General features: G+C 45.7%; 1 protein-coding gene across 4 annotated transcripts in view; it reads right to left on the reverse strand.

Annotated features, from left to right (window-relative positions):
* Positions 1-1,373: 1,373 nt before the first annotated feature.
* The window catches only part of MCFD2 (multiple coagulation factor deficiency 2, ER cargo receptor complex subunit), a 40,454-nt gene continuing 22,699 nt past the window's right edge, over positions 1,374-19,128 (reverse strand). For 2 of the 4 annotated variants that reach the window (XM_053200562.1, XM_053200563.1), the window contains 3 exons: positions 5,193-5,353; positions 4,266-4,425; positions 1,374-2,860 (listed from right to left, as the gene is read on the reverse strand). In XM_053200562.1, coding sequence (XP_053056537.1) covers positions 2,729-2,860; positions 4,266-4,425; positions 5,193-5,341 — 441 coding nt within the window. In that variant the 5' untranslated portion in view covers positions 5,342-5,353 and the 3' untranslated portion in view covers positions 1,374-2,728. Of the gene's footprint in view, positions 2,861-4,265; positions 4,426-5,192; positions 5,354-11,053; positions 11,245-19,128 lie in introns of those variants that run through there. The other 2 variants (XM_015074711.3, XM_015074712.3) reach the window with 2 other exon arrangements.

Consider the following 19,128-nt stretch of genomic DNA (forward strand, 5'->3'; position numbering starts at 1 on the left):
CTTTCCTCAAGAAGTAAGAGTATAAAAAAGATTTGTGTACACAGATACCACAACGTAATTGTCAACACCACATAACAGAACACCCTAACTTGTAGTTCCTCAACAGATGGATTGACATCCATGATCTATCCGTTCAGTGGAATAGAGAACATCTTTTGACCCCTGCTCCGGAGGAGTCATCAATCCCTTTTTAGCCCCTCCAACCCCTGCAATGCAATAGGGGCCCAGGCTCTCTAGCCAGACTGAGGAACAGGTGACTGAGTATTAAGTATCTACTTTGTGTAGTGTCAGGCACTTACTAGATGCTTTCTACATTTGCCCTCATTTTGTTAATCCTCTTCTCCTTTCTGTAGGTAAGTTTTATTGTAGTAATTTTTTAGATGAGAAACTAAATTTCAAGTTCGCAGCTGAAGAGAGCAGGCCTACGATTCTGACTCGACTGCCTGAGTCCAAAGCTTATGCTCATATAAGGCTGCCTCTTTTAGATAGATTTATCCCCATTTTAGAGATAAGGAAACTGAGGTGCAGAGATGTTCCTGATACATTCTGAAAAATCCTTCAAGTGGGTTATGAGAAGGCTAGAAGAGAGGAGGTATGCAAGAATGTCACTGTGTCCCTAGTATCACAGGTCCCTCTCCCACCAGGGACATTTGCTAAACAGGACCACAAAGGCTAGCACGAAATAGTTACAAAGGGAAGTCAGCTGTGAAGGAGGAAGGAGGAAGGAGGTGTCTGTCTCGTCTATTTAATGGGGTGACTCTACCTTGTAAGGATCTGCTTCCTTCCCCCTCCAGCTGCCTCAGTCCCTTCCCAGCAGCCAACAGGATGAGGTTGTTCTGGGAGCCCACCCATTAGATCCATCCAGAGGGGCAACTCTGGATGAAGAAGAGCCAACGCAACATCCAAAGATCTTCGGGGGGCAGGGGAGAGAGAAGGCAATGGTTAACTTCCTTCCTTCCTTTTCAAATGGCAGAACAAGGTGTCATTCCCAAAATGCCAAGGGAGACTGTGCTTTTTGCTTGGGCCTGGGAGGCTTTCAAAAATGCTACCTAATTAAATTTTCTGCCCAAGAAAAGACAGTCACCAGACTCCAGGAGAAAACAGTTACTTTCCTAAGCTAGACAATGCTGTCATAATCTGAACGTGGCCAGAGAAGAAAGGTCCAAAAAGTGATTTCACTCAGAAGAAGAAATGCATCAAAGCAGAAAGTGACTGATGACTGGGAGTCTACCCCTGCCAAAAGAACAGGGCACAGCCAGGGAGGGTCATAGGACCTGCGAGGGAGCAGGCACATGGAAACATCTGTACTAAATAAACAAAACCTTCACGTGGGAGGAGAAGACCCCTATTGGACAAAAATCAACTGCTCTTCATTTTGTTTCATCAGCTTTATTGGTCATATACCCAGGATTCAATATATAAATCTTTCAAAATAACTAGATATTACAAGAATAGTTTACAATTCAGCTCTGATTGCACAAATACTTGACACAGGAAACCATTTTTTACAAATACATACGTTTTCTTATAAGAATACTTCAATAAAGAAAATAGGTCTCTATGCGTCTTACAGCAAATCCTAGGCAGTTTTTTCCCCTTTCAGCCATCATTTCAGGTTTTTTACCACAGCAAGTCCACCACATCCAATAGACCAAATCACAATCTGCTGCTACTTCTCATTTTCAACTGTTACTGAGATCCGCAGTCTTAATTAAGAGTTTTTAGGCTTCTTTTTTTAATCTTTCCTGATCTGAAAGAATTCACATATTTAAGCTACAAGAGGTCATTTAAACACCATGCCTTCTAAATATAGCTTGCAGCAATATGGGTGCTGGGTGATCTTCTCTCTCCTCACTTAGGCAAGACCAGCTAGCAGCTTTACCCCACTGTGCCAAGCAGGAGGGATAAAGTCCTTGCGTTCCTAATAGTTTCTAAGCAGCAAAAACAAACCCTAGAAATAAGAGTTAAATACAAATATTAAGAAAGCTAAAACATTTGCTAATGACTAGAATAAAGAACATTTTAAATTCAAAGTCTCTCCTAAGACGAAGAAGACATAAAAGAAAAGATGTGGCAGTAGTTTTACAAAATACTGAAAAACGAAAAAATGCTAATCACTTAGGTCAGTTGTGTATCATTCCCAAAGTGTCAGAAGACACAGAATCTTAGACTCTATGGCTAGCTGAATTCAGAATCTGGCATCCTTCTTATGCCTTGTGATAGTCTAATACTCACTTGCCCAGGGTGGGGGCAAGCCATCATTCAGGCCAGGGGACCTTTGTGGAATACTGACCACCTTTACCGAAAGAGACAGAATCCACCAGGAAAACATTTGGCATTTATGCCATTCCCTCACTGTTACTGAAAAGTGTGTCTACTTGGCAAAGCTTCTCTTACTTTTCCGGTAGCATGAATGCAAACCAAGAGACCAGCAGCATCCTACAGTCAAGTTCCTGAGTACCACACTCCAGCTGTCCAATATTCTTGAAAGGATTCTTTAATCAAGCCCTTGTCCAGTAAGAGATTTAACAGTACTTGGGGACTACAACTATGTCCTGCTTCTCTTCTATTTCTCTTGATTTCTCTTTCTCACCCCAGGGTAACAAATCGCTATAGGTTTTTACCAAAATACTGTTGCAGTTGGAAAGGAGTTATTTCGCATTACCGAAAGTGTTTAATCACATTATGACGGGTCACATTCGCATACAACTAGATGGCCAAACAACGTCTACTGCAGTGATTTTGCAAATTCCGCATAGTCAATGTATCCATCATTGTTTTTGTCATCGTCTCTCAAAACACCATCTATTAGATTAATCAGTTCGGCTTCACTCATTGGTGGTGCCTGTTCATTCGCTTCCTACAAAATACAAATTAGACAACGATGAGTCGCACGTTTTACTGGAAGTGCTTAGCTAAGGTCTAAAATGTCCATGTTCGTGTGTCCAAAAACTCCTTCCATGTAGTATGTGGCTACTTCTAGGAATCTACAAACCATATAACAGACATAGAGTCAATTCATAAAAATCCAATTTAGAAATTATATTTGCCAGTGAAAAAGAAAGATGCAATCAAAGCAGGTCCTTGCTTATTTGTTTTAAAAATTACTTTTCCCTCTTTTCTAATTACAGAAGTAACACATGTTCACCGGAGAAAGCGAGGTCTGGCTTACACAGAATTATGAGGTTCATAATTCCCACAAACCCATTCTAGAGAAAAGCTGAGAGCTCGTGCTCTCCCGAGGGTCAGCTCTGGGTGCAATGTGCCCTTGTGAAGTGCAAACAGTCTGCACTGGACAGCGTCCTGGGGTCAGAACAAGAGGAAGGCACTGCCAACCAGGAGACCATGTTACAGTCTTTGAGACAAAGGTGCTTCCCCTGCTCCGGAGGGAGCTGCAGCAGGGCTCACTGTGCTGAGTGCTATGCTAATGCTGTTCACATTCTGCCAATTCTTCCTTTGCCACCTCTCCCACACATACCCTTTGCTCTCCTGTCGCTACCACCAGCCTCGCCTTCTGGGACTGCTGAATCCCAGGTCCTCTCCCTGATGCCAAGCTCTCCCCGTGTCCATCAGTCTGCCTCCCACGGCAAAGGACCTTCCCGCGACACTGCCACTCTTCTGCACAAAGCCATTGTTAGCGCTCCCCACCACCTTCAAAGCAAACCCGAATCTGCTCTCCTGCTAGCCACCAGGAGCACGCTCGCACCACCAGCTCTGCCTGTCCTCCTCTCCGCATTATAGACTGAAGTGTGGCAGGGCAGGACAGACACTAAACCTGGACACATCTGGATTTCAGTTCCCTCACCTCCAACATGGGGGTAATAACAGTGCCTGCCCAGCCCACTCCCAGGCTGCTGCAAAGACTCTGTAAATGCTCTGTAAACCGCTTCATACGAAGCACTGAGTAGTATCACACAAGTCCTCAATTATTACTGAGTCCCTTGATCCCTTGGTTTGCCACCCTTAAATAAAACAGCTTCTCCCCTGCTCCGCATTTTGATGTGGTCTGTCCTTCAGGTGCTGGTTCTCAAGCTCTGGTGTGCAGTGGGAGTCCCTGGAGATTCTGCCTCAGTAGGTCACCCTGTGTGAGAAGCGCCTCCGAATAGGAAAAGAGGCAGAACGGAGCGATGAGCAGACAAAGAAGACACAGCAATACAGTTGTACAAGGACAGCACAGGTCATCAAGATTGAAGACTGAACCTTTTGGGGGGGGGGGGCGGAGAGCACTTTCTGAGATGCTGCCCACTGAGCTACCGCAGACCTACCTCCTTATGGACGTGAGTGATGGCTGTGGACAGCTCCAGGCCATCAAGCAAATTATTGCCATCATAATCATGCATTTTGAAATAATGGAGCTGCAGTTCTTGTGGGGACATCTCCGCCTCTGGTTTGTTGATGACACCTTCTAGATGCTCCATGATATGCCTAAAAACCGATAGTCAGACTCAGACCACTTGGCAGCAACCGCGGGATCACACCAAAACGTTAAGAACTGAAAAGTTCAAGATCTTAAGGTTCACTCATTCCAGAAAAACAGAAAGCGTGGCAAAGCACACTCAAGGATGATAGATACAGGCAAGGCCATGAAAGGGGCAGGGAAAAGTCAAACAGTTCACCTGCTAAGCTGGCAAGATTATGGGTGTTTTCCACTTTATTATTAGAATGCTGTTATAACATCATGGGAGACTAGCAATTAAACACATTTTTTTGAACCAATTCAAGGAAAACAAATTATGTGTGAGCCTAACTGGCCCAGGACAAAAGTTGCAACAAATAATTCAGTGTTAGAATGTGACAGTAAAAAAAGGAAAAGCTCTAGTCAGTCCAGAAACCTTAGTTTTATCCTGGATTCTGTCACCACTACTGTATACACGTGTGTGAGAATGTGTGTGTGTGTGTGCGCGTGTGTGCGTGCACGCATGAGCATGAATGCAGAGGGGTTGTCTGTATGTCTGTCTGTGGTGAAAGAGAGACAGGATGAATTCAGGCAAGTCATTTATCTCATCTGGGCATCAAGATCCTCCATCTATGAAATGATGATGGAAAAAGACTGCCTGATTTACAGGTGGCTATAAGGAATAAATAATCACTCTTGAAAAACGTCAAGGAGTTGTACAAACAGTAGAAGGGTGGCTACCGACTGCAGCTGCAGGGGGGAGGCTCTGGGACCCCAGCCCTGGCTGGATACGTACTCTTGGTCGTGCACTGTATTCTTATCCAGGCCCACGCTGCCAGGATGGGAGAAGCTGGCCCCAGGCTCCTCAGCCCCGGCACCTGGAGCACAGAAGGCCCAGAGCAGACCACACAGGAAGGGGGTTCTGAGCAGCCGCAGAGATCTCATGGTCGCCGGCACCTGGGAGGTGGGGAACATAGAAGGTGCAGGTGAAAACACCAGAGCTAAGGTTCTTTCAAAACATGACAGTGTGCTGCTCCTGGAGAAGGAACTCAGTGAAAGGAACGAGGTTGGGGAAGAGAACATGTCCAACTGGACCTAAGGCCAGCTCTGCCATTACAGTGTGGGATGACCTTGGGCACTCCAAGTCCCCATCACTCAAAGAGCGGGTGGGAGGGCTTCATGACATTTCCTGAAGCTCCTTCAGAATGCCAAACAACTCAATGAGAGGTTAAAGGGATCTGAAGATTACTCCTGCCTACAAGAAGCTTACCGTCTGGTGAAATACTTCCTATGGAGAGCACTAAAAAGGCAGAAAGCGAGGTGTCCTAAAGAAAAATAAAAAACTGAGAGTTCAGAGGAACAAATTTCCTCTGGGTGAAGGAAGATCAGTGAAGGCTGGGGCCACAGTTTGCTGTGGACGTGCAGGGACTGAAGGACTAAGGCAATGCTGTGAGCAGAGCAGAAGGTCAGACAAGTGGGAAAGAAACTCCAAGTGGTGTAGTCAGGGGGAGCCTAGAGGATATGAAGCAGGCAGAATGGTGGACAATGGGGCACAGAGGTTGACCAGGCTCTATGGGATATGGCTTTGCATGCTAGGCTAAGGAGGCTGAAGTTTCTGGAGAACAGATGGGGAGCCACTGAGGATTTGTGAATGGGAGATGAGATCAGAGCTTGGTTTCAGAGTGGCTCATCCAGCAGCACAATGGGGGCAAGGTATTTGGTGGAGCAAGACCAGAGCTAGGAATGTGGCAGTTGAGGGAAGCGATGAGGCAGGTCAGATCAAGGCCTGCAGTAGGGGACACGGGAAAGAGGACATTAACCCCTGCCTCATCCATCTCCCAGGACTGTGACAGGTAACCCAACCACTGTGAAAGAGCAGCAGAAAGGAGAGCTACACAGACGTTAGGATTCCATTAAGTACTCCCGGAGTTTGGCTAGACCTGCAACTATGGTCAATAAGATACAGTCAGCTACACAGTAAGTTCCTGAGGGCAGGAGTGCTTCGTTCCCAGGATTCCCCACCAAGGCTCAAGCAGGCCTCTACGATTTGTGAAATTCAAAATCCCAGTCTTTCTGGGGGCTTATAGACCGATCTCAAAAAGGTGAAGGACTGCCATACCAACTAAGGCAATGCTGTGAGCAGAGCAGAAGGTCAGACAAGTGGGAAAGAAACTCCAAGTGGTGTAGTCAGGGGGAGCCTAGAGGAAATGAAGCAGGCAGAATGGTGGACAATGGGGCACAGAGGTTGACCAGGCTCTATGGGATATGGCTTTGCATGCTAGGCTAGCACCGTGTTGATCCTCCACACCAACACAAGGACTACATATCCATCTCCCAAAAGGCAGCACAAATTCTGCTGATAACAAAGGCCAGTGATTTCTAATGGGCCAACGGTAGCCACAAGACCAAACTAACAGCAGTAAAGAGAAAGCTTTAGGGTACTGGTCATTCCTTGCATCCATCACACACAGCTCACTCCAAAGCCTCTGTACCTGGGGCTGGCAAGGAGCTGTGTGGCAGCCCTCTCACCTATCCCAAAAGGTGGGACTCCGGGAGAATACCATCCCCATAACGTTCAGGAAAATTTCCCAAACCCATTTTGCCTATCAGTGGTAACCCCTTCAACAGTTCCTTCCTCAAGGGAACAACAGTCGCTGGGGTGTAACTTCCAGGGGGCCAAAACGCAGCATCTAATCTTACAACTGTATAGGGACATCATAATGCAACATCATACTTAACAGTAAGAAATGATTTTTAATATTTAATGAAAAAAGCAGACTGCAAAAGTCTGTGAAAAATAATTTTGTAAAAAAAAAAGTGTATATTTCATACATAGAACAATGGCTAAAAATGGTTAAAAGATTATTTTCTGAAATAGGAGGTGTGATTTGGATTTTTCTTCTTTTTACTTTTCTCAGTTCCTACTAAGGATTCTAAGGATTCCTAAGGTCTAATGTTCCTACTATAAACATGTTTTTCTTTATAAATGTGTATTTAATGTGACTTACCCCATAATTTTGCTCAATTATGTATGAATGGAATTTAAAGGGGGGGGGGGGCTTCCATTTAATTCTCAGCCATAGAAAATAATTCAGGACCAGAAACTACATTTCCAGTTTTACCAAATAAAAGTGTCCAGTCCCTGACAAGGCCACTGCCACTGTATCTGGTACCCAAAAACAAGGTCTCAAGTTACTCCCAGCAGTGACTGCCCAGGCCAGAGCAGAACAGCTTGGTCTAACCACGTATCTTAGAATTCTGAGACAGGAGAGATCAGAGAGGGAAGCCAGTTCCTCCCAAGCCTCTTAGACTCATGCACAGTAGACATCGCTTTCTCCAGCAAGGCTTCTTCAAATCTGAGTCTGGCTTAGGCGTTCTTCCCATTTGCTCCTGAGTGACTCCCTTCAGAAGGGTCCGGTCTGACAACAGATGCGAATGCGACCTTGAAAACTGCCTGATTACTTGTAAGTGCTCCCTGCTGGACTGAGCTCTATGAGGGCAGGGAGGGAACCACATTCCCAGCAGCAGGCACAGCGCCTGGCACAGGGGCTGACGGTTTCAGCCTGTGTGCCACAGTCCTTAGTGGGCGGTGGGGGGAGGGATCCCCATCTTCACAGATACACTGCCGAGTTTTGATGTCAGTGTAACTGAGCATAAAACTTTTTTTTGGAGACATCTATCAGATAGTCGAGTGATCAATGAACCCACAGCATAATTTCTTATAACTATGTGGTTGGAAGCTTAGTATCAAATTGTGTATGTGTGTAGAGGAGAAATAGGTTCTATTTAAAAAACACCAAAAAGAAACCAAGGGATAGGTAATACAGTAACTATGGGTCCACATTCTCTCAAGGGAGGCAGAATAAAGGTCAAGAACCAGTTGTTGTGGACATGTCCCATTTTGGTTTGTTGCAGCAGGTTTCTAACAGAACATAACACAAGTCCAATCAATCTACCAAACACAGAGGAGAAACTTTCCCTCAAGTGCTACAGTGAGAACAGGGAATCTGCCACCTAACAAATTAAACTGTCACATTCAAAAAGAAACATAAGCAACTTCCCTTTGTCTGAAGAACATGTTGCATCACCCATACTCCAATGATTTAGTTCAAGGCCATGAGCAAACAGGCTGTTAGATAAACCCCAGCATTTCCCAAGCTCACTGCCTTCTTTGAGAAATTATAGAGGCCAGACTGGAAAAAAATCCAAAGGAGAGACTTCTGAAAGAGATTTCAGAACCCAACCCCTGCTTTCAGACATCCTTGACAAGGAGAAGCCTCAGTCCTGGGAGGGAAGTACCAGACCAGGCTCAGTAGCCAGTCTCAGTGTAACAGGGCTCCCCTCACCACTCCAGCAGCCTCTTCCAGGCCCAGAGCCTTTGCTCCCAATGTTCCATTAACCTGTCTGCCCTCTTCCTTCCAGGCCCAGTTCAAATGTCATTTCAGGATTCTTCCAGCCACACCAATCTTTCTATCCTCTGACTTCAGTCTGCAGCCTCTCACAACATATAGTCACATATTGTTCTTTTCCCTCCCTCTGTGAGGGCCAGGACACTGTCATCTCAGTCTCTCACTTACTCTACCAATCACAAAGTGCTAAGCTGACTGGAGAACAGCACATCCTCAGGTCTGATTCAGGGCAGTGGGTTTTGGCACCTAGATATGCTGTTCCCTATCACAGAAGATCTGGCCTAAGCTGGAAAAATAACCCCTTTGGAGCTCTCCCACCAGGGCCTGCCTGGCCAGCTTGGTCCACCCTCTCCTCCCATTGTGTCATTAGCCCTAACAGCATGTTAAGAGTTTGGAGCCAGCCTTCCTCCTATAAAGATTGCAGCAGCTGTTAGCAGGTTTTCTCTCCTGCCAGGGACCCTCGGTTAAGAATTCAAACTCAGGGGTGCCTGGATGGCTCAGTCGGTTGACTGCCTGACTTCGGCTGAGGTCATAATCTCGCAGTTCACGGGTCTGAGCCCCACATCGGGCTCTGTGCTGACAGCTCAGAGCCTGGAGCCTGCTTCACATTCTGTCTCCCTCTCTCTGCCCCTCCCCCACTCATGCAGGCGTATGCTCGCTCCCGCGCTCTCTCTCTCTGAAATAAGTAAATATTAAAAAAAAAGTTTTTTAATTAAAAAAAAAAAAAAAAGAATTCAAACTCAAAAGCAGCCACACTCACTAATATCCAGACATCCTGTACCCAAAGTCAATGCCAAAGAAAAACTCTGAAGGGTACTTCCCATTTACCACTGCCATGGTCCTGGACTGAAGGCAAGAATACAGCCAGGTTCCTAGGCCAAAGAAACTGCTATATGGGTTGGAGATTGAGAATTGGTTCTGAAAAGCAGAACATTTAATAACTTGATCCATATGTTTATTTGGGGAGCCCGAGAAGCAGCCAGGCTTCATTATGCATTTAAGCAACACACTCCTTACTAACAGCCTGGTGCCACACAAGGTACTGAGGACTATGGCCCAGACAGGTGCCTGTCACACTGATTCCAGCCTGGTGGAAAAGAGAGACTAATAAATAGACCCCTATGGAGTACCGCTGAAACCCTAACCCACACCTGGAGTAACACATGAGGGAGAAAAGGATTTTTTCAACTAAAGTATAGTACTTCAGGCAGAGAGAAAAGAATGTAACCAACACCTAAGCCTGTAAGAGACTTGGTCCGACCCAGGAATTACAAAAGGTTCAAGAGGGTCGAAGACACAGTAGAGAGGTAGAACTGGATGGAAGCATATGGTTAGCTTGTCTAAATAATTCTGCAGGCTGGCAGGGAACTGAAATCTGCTACTCTGGGATAAGCAGGCCCATTTGATAAGGAAGGTTGTTTGGCCAGGGGGCCTAATCCATTGGAACAGAGTGGGGAAGAGAACTAGAGTAAGATAAAAACAGAACAGGTCATGAAGGGCCTGTATAAGCTATGTTCAAGAGCTCGAAAGAACAATGAAAATCCACTAAGGACAGAAGGGGAATGGGGGAAGGGATCTGGTGACATTAACAGGTCTGTGTTTTAAGATTATCACTCTGGCTTTCCAGTACAGAACAAACTACAAAGGATCAAAAGATCAGTCAAGATGTTATTGATGTAGTGCAGGGGTGAAATGACGGTGGCCTGAACTAGCTGCAGCAGAGAGGCCATGGATCAGGGGCGAAGTGGGAAGTATCTAAGAGACCTGTGATAGATTCGATTGGGTGGGTGAAGGAGTGCCGAGCCGGGGCGGGGATGGGGGGCGGTTAGAGTGACGCCCAGGTTTCTGGCTTGGGCACCGGGTGCATGGCGGTGCCACGCCCAGACAGGGGATTCAAGAGGAAGTGGGCTTCCCCCATCTTCCCACTCGCTTGGCCAGACAGGACCTGTTTGTTGTGACCCCCTCTGGGACACAAGGTACCGGCGGTAGACTAGAGTAACGCCCCCAGCCGGGCCCATCTGGCTTCAAAGCCCCCGGCCGCCTCTGTTCCAGGAGAGTGGCTGTGCTCCCGGCCGCCGGCTAAGCTTCCCGAGGCAGCGCAGAGGCCGAGACCCCTACTCAGGCCGCTCCCGCCCCCCAACCTGAGCCGGAAGCCCAGAGCCCCTGAGAGAAGCGCCGGGATCCCGCCCCACTGCAGACGCCTGAGTGCCGCCCCAACGACCTCCTTCTCCAGGGTCGAGTCACAGACCTTAAAGGACGAAGCCCGGGCCTCGGCTCCTCCTGGGTTCACTCACCCTCGCTGCACCCAGTTTCCAAGCAGTTTTCCTCAGACGCGAAGCCTCCTAGCATGAGCCTCGCCAGCCCCCGTCCTTGCAACGCTTTTCCACGCCCTCCCCGCCCAGCCGCGCTGTGCGCATGCGCGCTCCCCTCTGGCCGCCCATTGGCGCCACAGAGTCCCACCCCTGCCCGGCGCGAGGCAGTGTGGACCGCTAGGGTGATTCCACGTGTAAAGGGCCCGGGACCAACTAGGGCCTGACAGGCGCAGTTCCTCAGCCAGCCAGCCAGCCTTCCCGAGGGCGACAGTCGGCTCTAGCCTAGGTTGGGCCACTTGAGCCTTCTCGGCCCGGCAGCTTGCTAGGAATGTAGTCCAGCGTGGGACATAGGATGGTTAATGGGGATGGGGAGGATGCTACAGCTGGCTTCCATTCGGCTTCCACTTTTACAGGTTCCTCGGTTCCTCCACCTGTAGGTTTGGAAGAAAGATCATAGGAATCCTAGTTCCACTTCTCATGAAATGCCTAGAAGACGCTGGAGCCAGCTAGAGATCCTGCGATTCCAAGATTGTCCTACTTCCAGCCTCCACTTGCTGCAGTCCACAAACCGCTTAAGCTGCAAGACCTATTCAATTGTATACGAGTCCCACCAAGATTTTATGGGCAGCCCAGTTCAAAAACCACCTTACCTGTGCAGTTAGTGAAATCACCTTCTATCTCAATAGAAGACAAAGCACTTCAACCCCTTCCCCCCACCCCCCACCCAAACAGACCCACAAACAAAAGAAACCATAAGCCCCTCATAATCCTGCTCTTACACCTTTCCCCCTATACAATACTATCATTCCATGAATATTTATTGACCAGATGGGTAAATGAGTGTGGGACCGTCATTTTTTTTAAATCCCTTCTCCCATTTGTGTTCATAAAGATACATAATCATTTTTCATATGAGCCTGGATTCAGAAAGGGAGACACTGGGCAAGAAAGAAAGGGGTTAAGTGAGATGATCCCAGAAGCCTCCCTGTACTCTGCTTTAGCAGATCAGTGCCTTGAAAGGTGGCCAAGGTAACTGCCATTGACAGTACCCCATTTCTTCTCCCATCTTCTTCTGAGATTAAAATCTGTTAATCCTCTCCCGGAGAAAAATCCCAGGATCCCAAAGTCCTTGAAGAAACCCTATTAGTTCAAGACCCCCTTCTTTCCTTAGTCTGAAGTTTGGGTTACTTTGATCTAGTTCATTCTTCAGCACGGCATCTGTCATCCACCCATTCTTACATTTGCCCATTTATTCATTGATTCAGTAACATTTCTTCAGTACTTCCTATGTATAAGACACTGCGCTAGGAGCTACTAGATATACAAATAAGACATAGTCTTGTGTTCTCATTCTATTTAACCAACGCTCCCACTTTTTCTGTGGATCTTAACCTCTATGTCTTTCTCTAGAATTACCAATTGCTCCCTCTCTAATAGACCATTCCCATCATCATATAAGCTTGCCCTCTGGTTTCTATCCCACCATACTGCTGAAACTGCAATCTCCATGCAAATCCAGTGGTCCCTTCTCTGTTCTGTTTTTGCTTGCCCTCTCAGTACTATTTAACATAGTCAACCACTCCCACGTTGAAACACTTTCTTCTCATTTTCTGACATCATGCACTCTTAGCCCTCCTATCTCATTGGCTATTCTTTCTTGAGTTCTTTTCCCTGGCTTCTCATCTCCTGCTCAACCTATAAATATCAAAGTACCCTGGGTACTATCCTGAGTCTCCTCTTTATCTACCCAACTCCTTATGTGATTTCATCTAGTCCTATGATTTTAGGTACCACTTATAAGCAGGTGGCTCCAAATTTTCTCTAACAATGACCTCTCCCTGTAATTCCTAATTCCCTAAAAAAGTGCATACTTGACGAATGTCTAACTGGCATCTCAAATTTAACTTGGCCTCCCCAAATATTTTCATCCCCAAGCATGTACCTCCCTGTTTTGCTCATTTTAGTGAATATCATTGCCATCCATTTAGTTCTTCAAGCCAAAATTCTAGGAGATATTCTTGTTTTTCCTCTAGCTCTACTGAGGTATAATTGGTAGCCATGAAACCATCATCTGCTACCTGTACTTATGTGAGAGCTTCCTAACTGACCTCCCTGCACCCATTATTGCCCCCATTCTAGTCCATGAATGAGAGCACACATTTATTTAAGCCATTTATAGGTGAATGCGCTGTAACTTGTAGTTGAACCGATTCTTAACAGGCAAATAATTTGGTACCAGAAGTAGTACACTAAAAACAGACACTAATGTGGAATTAGCTATATGAAGGTTAAGGTATAGCCAGTGGTGAAGACTCCATTCCAAATTGGAAAGTTGGTGAGCAACTTGTTAAGCAGTAGTGAAACTGTCAAACTGCTGTCACTTGCTGGACCAACCGAAGTTGTACTGTAGGAGAAATCTCAGGATCAATATAAAACATTAGTGGTGTTGCCTTTTTTTTTTTTTTAGTAGCTTTCAGCAAGTGAGTGACAAATCTAGATTAGAGATACCTGATTTGCAAGCAGAGATTAAAAATGAGGCCTTGGTAAGGGCGGAATTCCTTACCTGCAGTTTACAACCTAAACTGACCTAGTCCCACAACTTGGAGTCTCACTAGCTTGAAATAAATAATTTTCTTTGTATACCCAGCACAAGTGGAAGCAGGGAAGAGGCAGTTTTATCAAAAGAGAAGATTGAGGCCCAAGGTAGCAAAAATGGACTATAGGTGGCATCTCTGCCTGCAACTGTTGTTTTGAATTGCCTTAACTGTAATTGAGCACACAAAAAGCAGCCCCTAGAAGACTTAAATATTCTGATACTTGATTTGCTTGTTTTGCCAAATTAAGCACTCGAGGTATACACAAGAAACTAACAAAAGAGAACAGAGGTGAGAATATGACCTTATTATTACTATTATTATTTTTGAGAGAAAGAGACAGAGTGCAAGTGGGGTAGGGGCAGAAAGAGAGGGAGACACAGAATCTAAAGCAGGCTCCAGGCTCCAAGCTGTCAGCACAGAGCCTGTTTGGGGCTCAAGCTTACAAACCACAAGATCATGACCTGAGCCAAAGTTGGGTGCTTAACCTACTGAGCCACCTAGGTGCCCCAATAAGACCTTAATTTATTTCTTTTTGTATTTTTTTTTTAACCAAGAAAAATGTTACCTATTTGAAAAAAAAATTTTTATTTATTTATTTTGAGAGAGAGAGCACACAAGCAAGGGAGGGTCAGATAGAGGGAGAGAGAAGATCCCAAGCAGGCTTTCTGTCAGCCCAGAGCCTGACGCAGAGCTCCATGGGGGGCTGGGATCTCATGAACCATGAGATCACGAACTGAACTGAAATCAAGAGTTGAACCCTTAACTGACTAAGCCACCCAGGCACCCCATGGGAAAACATTTTTAAAATCTTTAATTAGAAAACCATTTAAAGACCCCGTAGATAAGTTATTTGATTGTTATTACTCATGCATGGAATTGACCAGAAGCCTAACAAATGATTGAGGGAATCACTTATGTCCTTAAAATCTGAAGCCTGGTCAACATCAGTCTGTTACTGTTTAACACTTAGGACAATCCCTGGATTCCTGAATCCCCTCCAACAGGAAGTGGGATACAAACACTGGCATTCTACACAACCAGGGCACAGAACAAGTGAGGGGCTGGTAGATTCCCTAGTCAAAAACTTAACATACTGCCACAGAGGAGATCCCTTACTATATATGTCCAGCAGGATTGGATGTGGTTTACTATGGGGGTATATTATGCTTTGCATGCTTTTTTTTCTAAAAGGAAGCTTTCATTGTATCTTCACACTGTGCACTGAAAGTATTTGCATACATTTTATTGTTGTACAGCTATAGACGAAAGACACACTCCTATTGTCCTTTACTTACAAACACAATACCTCTGACATCAGATGTGTGGATTTTCTCCCCACACCAAGCAATTCTCTGCAACACTAGCTGAGTGTACTACAATGCTATTCAATTCTGACACAAACTGGAGTTAGTAGTCTAAGGGCTCAATCCCTGAGACTGCCCCCCCCCCCACTTCAGATAACAATCACAAGTAGTAGGTGCCCAGGTTACCCACAATTTCTGCCCGACTTGGCTAAAAATTGGAGGTTCCCATGACCCCCTTCTTGGATTTGATCATTTGGTAGAATAGCTCCCAGAACTCAAGGAAATGCTTACTGAGGTCTGCCAGTTTATTACGTAATAAAAGACACAGTTGAAAATAGCCAGATTTGGAAATACAGAGGATGAGGTCTGGAAGGGTCCCAAGTGCAGGAGCTTGGGGTCCTGCAGAGTGGGGGTGCACCACCCTCCCAACACATGGTTGTGTTCACCAACCCAGAAGCTCTCCAAATCCTGTGCTATTGGGATTTTTATGGAGGCTTCCTGACATAAGCATGATTGATTATTAGATCAATCTCCAGTCCCTCTCTCTTTCCTGGAGAATGGGGAGTCAGGCTGCAAGTTCCAAGCTTCTAATCATGGCTTGGTCTTTCTGATGACCAACCTCCACTCGGAAGCCATCCAGGACCCTAACAAGAGTCATCTCATTACCACAAAAGACATTCCTATCACCCAGGAAATTCCAAGGGATTTAAGAACTGTGTCAGAAACCAGGGTCAGGAATCAGGGTCAAAGATCAAATACTAGAACAAAAGATGTTCCTAGTGTTCTTATCACTTGGGAAATTACGAAGGTTTTAGGAGCTCTGTGCCAGGAACCAGCAGTAGAGAACACTACATGTATTTTCTATTATTTCACAACAGTATATACAAAGGAAAGTACACATATAGAAAAGCATACAGCTCCATAAATTTTCAGAAATTGAACACACCCATATAACTATCACCCATATTGAGAAACAGAACATTACCAACATCCTGGGAGTCCCCCCTGTGCTCCCTCCCAAGTACCACCCTCTCCCCAAAAGGTAACTGCTATCCTGACTTCTAATAGCACAGAGACATTTTACCTGTTTTTGTATTTTCTATAAATGGAATCACACAATACACACTCTTTTGTCTCTGGCTTCTTTGACTCAACATTATTTTCAGATTCACCTACAGTGTGTGTAGTTTTAGACCATTCTCATTTCTGTATGGTATTCTACTCTCTATGCACATCTAGGTAGTTCCCAGTTTGAAACTATTGTAAACAATGCTGCATTGAATGTTGTAGAACATTTCTTTTGTTGCACATCTGTTTGCATCTCCATCAGGTATTTACCTGGGAATAGAACCACTGGCTTATAGGGAACACAGATATTCAGCTTTACAATATACTGCCAAAGTTTTCCCAGGTGGCTATGGCCATGGATACACCAGCAAGAGCATGTGAAGTTCTGTTTTTCCCCATTCTCCCAACACTTGGTACTGTCATTTTCATTTTTTTCAGAGAACTTAACCTTTAGTTTAAGTCGGAAGGCCACAAGAAACCCCATCTGGACCTGGAAGATGGGCCTGTACACAGAGTATCTGGACTCCATGCTGTCTGTAGGAGCTGGCTGACATTTTAGGATTACCTCCTTTATGGAGGAGTGAGAACATTCCATGCAAAATGTGCATATGGGAAAGAGGGGTGTGTGAGGGTTATAGGTAACCAAAGAGCTGCACAATGTTGACTCCAGTGAGTTAGACTGGGTGGTAGCCCAGTTTCAATTTTCCACCCTCTTGCTCTTGTCTATCCCCATAATAAAGACTAAAAAACATTAAACACTCACTTTTCCATCTTTTTTGCAGCTACATGACCACATGACACAGTTCTGGGCAATGAGACATGGGGGAACTTGGGAAATCTGCATTTCTAATAACAGATCTAAGTGACTGGTACCAACCTTTCCCCATCTTCCAGCTCCAAGTGGGGATGTACTACCTCAGCAGTAATCCTCAACCATGAAGGCAAGTCAGGGAGAATTTCAGAAAGGCTACTCCCATGCTTTGGAGCTGCTGAACCAGCACGAGCAGCTGCCTGCCTCCAAATATTCTGTTATGTGGGGAGAACTCCTGTTTAAGCTATTCTATGACAGTCAATTGCATTTCTAAGTGATACTGAATTGATCAAAGTGAGGTCACCGAGGGCTCAGGAAGCAGTTAATGTGGAATGCTGGACAGCAGCCAGATTGCAGTACATGATGAGCACCTGGTAGGTAAGCACCAGGTACAGCAAATACGGGCAAATCTTCCAAGCACTGCTATGAAGGGAATGGAAAGTAGCTAGAGAGGACACAGGATCCAGGAAGGGTGGTCTTTAAGATGGAGTGCCATGTGCATGTCTACATCGTTTGGAAAGAAGCCAGCAAAGATGAGACTGTAGAGCCAGCAGAGTGGAAAAAATTGAAAGGGTAAGGTTACTGAGGAGGCAGGAGAGAGTGGATCCAAAGCCCAGATGGGGACAAGCCTGAAATTTGGGGGGCATGGCTATTTTCTGAAAAAAGCCGTGGTTGGAGGAGGGGCAGGGAGACTGAGCGGGTCAAAGTTTGAGATCATTATGGTGTAACTGGGAAAGCAGACTGCCTAGGAAAAACAGAGGCTTTCTGGTCTGAGTTGAAGGTCTAGGTGAAATTGGAAGTTGTTCATTTATAATGGTATAATGGTACAGTCTTCATTATTATTTGATTATATACAATTGGTAATGTATGTTTCTTGAATTTTAACTTAAACATTTTCTTGCATGTGGCCAGAAAAAGTTAGAACATAAAGTTGTCTCATAAAACATTAAATTCCTCTCTCTCTCATTCACCTTTTCCTTCTTGGGCTAGTTGCCATTTGTGACCACACCAGGGCTGAGTGAGGGAAGGACTAGAAAGTGGTAGGGGGATAAGGACGTTCCTACCTGACATGTATAGTAAGTTGGTTCTTCCCCCACTTTCTCCATTTGATATGGATTCACTCAGAATGCTTTTGTGTGGCTTCCCATCTGAAGCCCTCACTATGGTTCCCTTGACTCCTTTCAAAAAGCTGCTGGTCCTCTCATTATCTGTTTTCCCTAGCACTCCAACAGATATCCTTTTGGGCAGAATCCCTTTAAAGATGATCCCAAGCTGGTTCAATGGCTCATGGCTTGGGTTGGGTTTGACAAGAGCCTGGGGCAGAGTCCCTACTTCCCCCAGGTGTTTTCCAGGAGATGGCAAGCCCCTGGGAGCCCAGTATGGGCCCTGAACAATGAGAAGCAATACTGAGGGTGATGTCTAGGTCCTAAGAGCATCCTTAAAGAGTCTCTCAGTCCCCAGCATGGTTCGGTGAAAGGAGACAAAAATTCCCAAGCCCTCCAAGGGGCTGGGTGTGATAGCAAGGCAAACCAGGTGAGAGCTGGGGGCTGGGAAGAGAAGAATGCAAAGTACATCTTCCTCAACAATAAGAAGCCAGGGCAGGACTTCTGACATTAGTGGCCCATGCAGAAAGCACAGGGGGTGACTGTCCTGGGCACAGCTGCCTTCAGAACCATTCCTTACTCTTCCACTATTGTGTTTTGCATCACAAGGGGGCTAGCCCCAGTGAATAGCATTTCCTAGCCTCCCCTGTCAGTTGCCTTCCTGCTGGTTCAGCTAATAGAGGATACCAGCAAGGGATCAGAGGATGGAAGGGAAAAAGAAGCTGCTTCCACTGGCAATAAGCCCCCAGTGACCTCACCTTATAAATTCAGTTCACATTTGAAACCAGTGACTTTTACGAATTCCAGGTACTCAGATTCCCTAGGTACTCAAATCCACCTTGATTCCCTTAATTCCCAAGGTCCCATATGTTCTTAGTCATTGCCTTAACTTTCTCATAAGAGACATGACTGTTGTAATATGGGTTCTTTCTCTGTTGTAATATGGGTTCCCACAGTATCAGACACTGTATCTGGATTTTAGCTGCTTATGTTCAGGAGCTCTAAGACAAAAGAGACTTTTTAAAGACACTCCCACAGGGGCGCCTGGGTGGCGCAGTCAGCTAAGCGTCCGACTTCAGCCAGGTCATGATCTCGTGGTCTGTGAGTTTGAGCCCCGCGTCAGGCTCT

This window comes from Acinonyx jubatus, chromosome A3, assembly GCF_027475565.1.
Source record: "Acinonyx jubatus isolate Ajub_Pintada_27869175 chromosome A3, VMU_Ajub_asm_v1.0, whole genome shotgun sequence".
NCBI classification, from domain to species: domain Eukaryota; kingdom Metazoa; phylum Chordata; class Mammalia; order Carnivora; family Felidae; genus Acinonyx; species Acinonyx jubatus.